Source organism: Myotis lucifugus, unplaced genomic scaffold (genome assembly GCF_000147115.1).
Source record: "Myotis lucifugus unplaced genomic scaffold, Myoluc2.0 scaffold_37, whole genome shotgun sequence".
NCBI classification, from domain to species: domain Eukaryota; kingdom Metazoa; phylum Chordata; class Mammalia; order Chiroptera; family Vespertilionidae; genus Myotis; species Myotis lucifugus.
In genome coordinates, this window is record NW_005871085.1 from 1,406,425 (window position 1) to 1,413,420 (window position 6,996).

At 57.2% G+C, this 6,996-nt stretch overlaps 1 protein-coding gene across 1 annotated transcript; it reads left to right on the forward strand.

Annotated features, from left to right (window-relative positions):
- Window positions 1-4,660: 4,660 nt before the first annotated feature.
- GUCA2A (guanylate cyclase activator 2A) lies at window positions 4,661-6,963 on the forward strand. The gene is made up of 3 exons (XM_006087238.3): window positions 4,661-4,735; window positions 6,320-6,515; window positions 6,830-6,963. The coding sequence occupies exons 1-3, from the start codon at window positions 4,661-4,663 to the stop codon at window positions 6,892-6,894; spliced, it is 336 nt and encodes a 111-aa protein (XP_006087300.1). The 3' UTR covers window positions 6,895-6,963.
- Window positions 6,964-6,996: the final 33 nt, after the last annotated feature.

Sequence of the window (6,996 nt, forward strand, 5' to 3'; positions counted from 1 at the left end):
GGCCACGTGAGATGACACTGCCGAGCAAACAACGGTTACACACCCTCGGTCCACTCCCCAACGGTCCTGGGAGTGTCAGGGGAAAGAGCCCGCTCACCCCAGGGCCCCAGGAGGTGGGGGAGCCCTGCACCCCAGCCTGGCTCATGCCAGAGGCTTCCGATTCTAACTCAGCCGCTTGCTTTCTGCGTGACATTGGCACCCTATGCAGAGGCCTGGGTCCCCTCCTGTGTCGTGGGCATCACTGACCAGTGCTACTCCTCTCTCCTTCCCCTTCCCTAACGCTGGGAGCTGGGCCCTGGAGGCCCTGCCGGGGGTGTGGGCTGAGGGGAAGCTTTTCTGTGACGTTTGTGAGAACTCGCTTCTGTTCTGGATTCACAGCTTTGAGACCTCAGCCTCCACCAAGCGCTCAGGCCATGAGTCTGAAAGTTGTGCCTCCCCCTCGGCGAAGGCAGTCCGTCCCAGGCTGGTGTCCACGTTTCCCTCCTGCTGGCTGGGGGCCCTGGTGCAGTGTTCCCCCAGCGCGACTGTGCAGGGCCCCTCCGTGTGCGCCCTGCGGAAAACCATGGTCTCCTAGCCTTTCTCTGGGCCTCAGTGAGGAAGGTTTTCTGGACAATCTGAAGTCCACACTGAGGTGTTACTGCTCCATTTTTCAGATGCAGAAACTGAAGCTTGGAAAGGTCACACAGCTGTTCACTGACGAAGCTGGACTCGAACCCAGGGCTGCCTGGCTCCAACAGCACCCCCTGTCTCGGCTCTTCTTCCTGGCTCCCCCCTGGGAGTCCTGGTTGAGGGTGAGAAGGGGCCTGATCATGAAGGGCCTGGAATCCAGGTTTCTTCTGAAGGTTCAGGCAGCAGGATGTGTTTTCAGATGGGGAGGCAGGTGGCAGGGGTAGCACAACCAGAAGGCTATGGAGGAGTAAGATTTGCCAGAAGAGGTGGCCTTGGATGTGGGAAGCCCAAAGGACACAGACCCACCTGCTACCAATAGGGAATGAAGACGGGTGGGGGAGTGCTGGGGTCCAATGCCTCAGAGTTCAGGTGTGAGCGGGAGGGGAGGGCGGCGGGAGGGGGGAGGGGAAGGGGCAGAAAGCCTGGAGTACTGTGAGGACCCCAAGTCCAGGGCCCAGCAGCTTCATTGCAGAGGAGGAGGGAGAGGGCCTGAATTCACATCTGGGCACAGGCCAGGCCGGGGTTTCAGGGAGCAAGGGAAGGGGAGTTGTTCCCACCCATTTCCCAGGTGGATGTCAGGGCCGGGGTTGGGTAGGGCGGGCCCCAAAGGGCTGAGGCCGAGGTGCCACTTCCTCTTTCCCACGGTGTGGATTCCCGTGGCACCCACTCCACCCCTGCCTTGCGCCAGGTCAGCCCTGGCCAGGGCACTGGGGAAGAAGAGGCTTCAGGCACCAAAGCCCCTGCCTGTATCCCCCACCTGCTGCCTTAGGAGAGGTAAGACAGACAAATCAAGCCAGCCAGGAACAGACTCCTTCAGCCACACCCTTCATGCAAAACTCAGTCCCAACTCTGCTTGAGCCCACACTTAGCCCCAGATCCAACCCTCACCATACACTCAACCAGCCACACTGCCAACTTCATCTGCACACTCAGCTCAGCCTCAACCCGACCAAGGAACCTAGCCCAGTGGTCGGCAAACTGCAGCTCGGCAAACCGTGGCTTGCGAGGCACGTTTTCCGACCACGGACCTAGCCTAACCCCAAAGCTCCATGTTAATTATAATCCCCACGGCAACCCAATCCTGACCACCTCCCTGATTCTAAACCTAACCCTGACACTTCGCCACCCCAACCCCCGCTTCATTCCAAACCTGACCTTGAATCCTAACTTGAACTCCTATTACCCACTGCTATGATATCTTCCCTAACCTGTAACCTCAGGCTGATCTAACCCAGCTTTCACCTGCTCAACTCCACCCTACCCCAGCCCCAGCCCCAGCCCCAGCCCCAGCAGCACCCTCAGCTGCACTCCTGATCTGTGCCTGGTGCTTACCTCCATCCCAATGGAAATAAATGCTACCTGTAGGCATATCTCTAGCCTCACCTTCAACCTAAATTCCATCCACAACCCTGATGTTCTCTACCTCCCCCTCCCCCAGGGCTCACTCCCACCAGCTCTCAGCTAGCACCAGCCACCACATGGGTGCACTGGATGTGTAGACCTCAGTGTAAACACATACACATTCATCAGCATGCACATGCACAGCTAGCTTAGTGTCCATACACACACCTCAGTACACACACACCCACACACACTCACACACACACCCACACACACCAGAAAGGGGAGGAAGGCCAGTCCAGCTCTGAGAGGGACCTAGGAAGGCAGTTAGAACAGGTGTTTCCTGCCCCTTTGTAGTTCCCTTCTGGTCAGGATCTGCCCCCTCCAATTCCTCCTTCAATATTGACTCTCCACACCCAGGGATTTCCGCACCCCCAGCCCCTGCTCAGGGCCCCTTACTGGCTTCTGGACAGGTTTGTTTGTAGATTAGAGCCATGGAGCTCCCAGGACCTCCCTTCCTCCCTGTCCTGGGGCCCTGCTCCCAATAGAACACAATGAACACACACTATGCTAGTCCTCATGGGGGTCAGAGTCTACAGGGGCAGACACACATAGCCAGGTACTCTCACTCAGCAAGATCCCCCGTAGGGGAATGTACTTGGTCCTATGGGGACAAAGAGAGGTAGTTTGGCTGAGGACGCAGTGGGGATTATTTGACCTGGGCCTTATAGTTTGAGTAGGAGTTCACCTGGGAACAAGAAAGGAAAAGTCTTCCAAGCGGATGGAACAGCGTGTTCCACAGTAGGGAAGCATGCTCAGGAAAGGCCAGGGTGGGGAGTTAGGCTGGACTAGTTGGGGGAGGTGGAGCAGAATGGGAGGGCAACATGGGGGATGGTCAGCAGGTAGAAACAGCAGGATGGGGGAGGAGGTTGGGGAATCAGGGGGAAAGGGAATTGGGAGGGAGAGGGAAGGAGCTCATCCTATAGAATAAAGAGGTAATATGCAAATTGACCCTCACTCTGTCATGCCCTCACAAGATGGCTGCATCCACAGTGGAGGCGGGGGTTCCTGTAACGAGCGATAAGCAGGGACCTGAGGCTGCGTGGCGCTGGGCTGGGACGGGGGACCTAAGGCTGTGCCCCCCGCCCGGTGGGGCTTGACAGGGGCCCTGAGGCTGCACCCCCCATGGGGCTTGATGGGGGCCCTGAGGCTGTGCCCCCTGCCTGGTGGGGCTTGACAGGGGATCTCAGGCCGCATCCCCTGTCCCGGCACCAGGCTGGGGGACCTGAGTGTGCACCCCCCCACCCAGCGGGGCTTGACAGAGGCCCTGAGGCTGCACCTCCTACCTGGTGGGGCTTGACAGGGGACCTGAGGCTGTGCCCCCTACCCGGCAGGGCTTGACGGGGTTGGGGCCGGCTGGGTCTGGATTTCGTCCAATGGGAGTGGGGCCAGCCGGTTCTGGGTCTCACGTGATTTCGAGGTGCATGTGGGTGGGTGGGGACTTGACTCTGTGTCCCATGGTTAGCCCCAGACTCTGGCAGGAGGAAGATTTTCATATACATTTTACTAATTTTCTTTCATCTCAGACACTTCTATTATAGAGAAAGGGCAAATAGCAATATTAAAATATTTCCTTCAACTAATTCCCTTTTAATGTGCATGAATTTCGTGCACTGGGCCACTAGTTTAAAGATAATCTGAGGCTGAAGGACGGGCAGGACAGTGGGATCAGCACAAATGAGGACAGGCTGTGGCTCAGATGGGCAGGTCACTAGAGAGGCCAGTGGGGACCAGAAGTGGAAGCTGCTATTGACAAAAATAACCCCATGAGGCAGGTATTATTATTAGTCCCCATAGAGGACACAAAGGGACACTGAGGCTCAGAGAGGGGAAACAATTTTCCCAAGTTCACACACATTGAAGCTGGGCAGTAGGTAAGGCTTGAACCAGGCCTGTGGGCTGGCAGAGCTGAGTCCTTCCTCCAAGTCATAGTGGCCACACCTAGTACCTGCCTTGCTCGAAAGCCTCATCTCTCAGCATGTGAAGCCCCCTCCAAACTCCCTTCCCCCACCCCCCCTCAGGCTGAATGACTCCATTTTCCTGAATATTCCAGGCCTAGTTCACCTCACCTGTCATAAATGTAGCATCTTCTGTAAGAAATGCCTTTACCCCCCACCCCTTCTTTAAGAAAGTGTTCACCCATTCTCCAGAACTGGGCACTAGTATGCCCTTCTTTGGGAAACCTTCCTGAACTGCTCTTCACCTGGACTGGGGGAGGTGCCCCCTCATTCCCCACCCGACCCCTCTCCTACCTCCCTGATCACCCAGCATTGCCACTGTCTGGGACCCCTCCTACAGACCCGGCCCAGCATAGGGCCTGGCCCAGAGCAGTTGCCAGTGAGTGTATGTGGTTGGTGAATGAATGCAGGACCCAGCTGGCTGTGGGTCAAAAATGAGTGCCCAGGAAGGGAACTGATCTCTTATCTGCCAGGGCTGTCTTGAGCCTTAGTTGATTAGGCCTTAATTTACAGGTGAGCAGATGAGACTGCCAAAAGTTCCTGGGTTACTCAGTAACCCTGCCTTCTTTAAAAGCCCCACTGTTTCCCTTTGACATCCAGAACCAGCCACTCCTCTCTCGGGCACTGCAGCCATGAACACCTTCCCGCTCGCCGCACTGTGCCTCCTGGGAACCTGGGCTGCCCTGGCAGGGGGAGTCACTGTGCAGGTAAGTGCTGTCCCTACCCTGGTCCAGCCGGCTCTCTAACCCAGTGCACAGGGCCTGGGCCCTGAGAGAGCACCCCCTCTTTGGAGCTGGATTTGTTACCAGAAAGGGGACCAGGCAGGGAGCATGTCTGCCTCAGGCCAGCCTGCAGTGTGTGGGTTCTTGACTTTGTGTGGGAAAGATTTCATAACGCGAGACCAGGTGATTTTGAGAATATGTTTATTTAAGTTGGGGACAGTGAAACAAGGAAGGGCTTAGGGTAGAAGAAGCAACAGGAGACTAGGTGGGTGGCTTTGGCTCCCTAGAAATGTTATAGGAAAGAAGTGAGCCACGGTGGGGCTGCTGTCCGCTCCCTGGAGAGTCAGAGGAAAGGGGACCCTGGAGGTAGGTTCAGGGGTTAGCCCAGGACGAGCTGCCGCTGCCCATTGCTCCCCTGGTTGCAAGTCTCATGGGGACCCTTAGAGTTTAGGAGACACACCCCTGCGGGGAGGGGGAGGGGGGTGCCCAGGGGAGGGAAAAGCTGGGACCTTTGTTTTGAGGGCTTTAGAGGCTGGGAGTTTAGAAGAGTCTTAGGGGAGGATCTCAATAGAATATTCATCAGCTTTTCCAGGTGTATCCATTTAGGGTCTCGGTCTCCACTGATTGGTCAGCGCCCAGGGGGTCATTAGTCATTGCAGCTGGTCCTGGAGTCACCAGCACTAGTTTTGCTGCTTTTCTGGGCCTAGAGCTGAAATACAATGGAGGCCTAGATGTTATCTCTAGGGGGGAAAGGTCAGGGAAAGGTCAGGCATGACCAGTGATAGGCCAGAGGCGGGAAGACCCCCCTGGGGGGCCAGGTCTGGTGCCAGTTTTGCCCATTGCTAGGGCCCCCTGGTGACCGTCTGTATCTGGCTGTGAATTGCACCACTCATTTGTTCAGTTATATCGGTTCCCAATTCCACTTGCCAAGGAATTCTCCTGGCTTCTTACTGGCCTGCCTCAGATTCAATTCCAGACCTTACTTCTCAGTCCTGTACTCAGCCTGTGTCTCAGGACTCACATGGTCACCCCGAGGATGAATGCCAGCGGCAAGCCGTCTGGCACCCCGCAGGGGCCCCCCTCTGTCACAGCCAGGCTTCGGGAGGCCTTTTATTGCTTCTCAAACAACAGCCAGGCTGCAGGCTGGAGCTGGGGGCCAGGTGAGCAGCCCACGTGGCAGTCAGGCGGAGGTGAAAAGAGCCAGGGCTTGGCCACGTGGAACCTGGCTCGGTCCCAGCTCGGTACCTCTCCGTAAAAATCAGCACAGTGGCTCCCACGTATCGGGCACCTGTTGTGTCCCTGACACATCACATCCATTCTCTCCGTTCCTCATAACAGGCAGGACCTAAGGGCCTGTCCTTGGCCACAGAGCAAAACCAGGGTCCCAGCCCACGGTCTGGCTCTAAGGCCCGAGCTCTGACTACCTCATGTTGCCCTGAGAGGAGGGTCTGGTTCCCAGGGGCCACAAACACTGCTTGAGCCGCTGGGGCTGGAGAGGGGCCAGTCCCAGAGGAAACAGTCAGGAGCAGGCTGCAGCTTGGCCTCATGCTCTGGACATGTCTCTCTCAGGATGGAAAGTTCTCCTTTTCTCTGGAGTCTGTGAAGAAGCTCAAGGGCCTCCGGGGGCTCCGGGAGCCCAGCATTGACAGCGGAGTGCAGTTTGATGGACCTGTGGCTCCCGACCTCTGTAGCTCTACTGAGTTTCCTGCAGAACTCAAGCCTGTCTGCCAGGAGCCCAACGCCAATGAGATCCTGGGGAGGCTGGGTGAGTAGCCTCCTGTCTGACGGGTGGGGCTTAGGAATTCCCTGATTGGTGGCACTTGAAGGAGAGAAGTGCTCTGATTGGTGGGATTCAGAGGGGGGCTCTGCTCTGATTGGTGAGACGAGGGGGCTCTGCTCTGATTGGCTGGTTTGAGCGGTACCTGTCCTGGTTTGAGGCAGAAAGCCCAATGGTCATAGGGGGCAGGCCTGGGTTTCTCCCGGGAGCTGGGTGGCAGATGTCCTAGCTCTGGCTCAAAGGAGGGCGGGGGCTTTGGGGAAGAGCAGCTGGTGCTCATGGGCCCTGTCTCTCCTGTCCAGAGGTCATCGCTGAGGACCCGAGCACGTGTGAGCTCTGTGCCTACGCTGCCTGTGCTGGATGCTAGGACAGCAGGAGCTCGCTGTCCCTCCCCCGCAGAACGCTCCCACTCCTGGCATCTTTATCTACCCTGCCCCCAATGGAGGACCAAGGAGAGAGCAGCCTGGGG

Bases quoted from the DNA above. Each gene is read 5' to 3' on its own strand.
- GUCA2A (XM_006087238.3), top strand. From the start codon at position 4,661: ATGAACACCTTCCCGCTCGCCGCACTGTGCCTCCTGGGAACCTGGGCT. The intron at 4,736-6,319 runs GTAAGTGCTGTC...TGTCTCTCTCAG, and splicing joins CAGGGGGAGTCACTGTGCAG to GATGGAAAGTTCTCCTTTTC. The intron at 6,516-6,829 runs GTGAGTAGCCTC...TCTCCTGTCCAG, and splicing joins TGAGATCCTGGGGAGGCTGG to AGGTCATCGCTGAGGACCCG.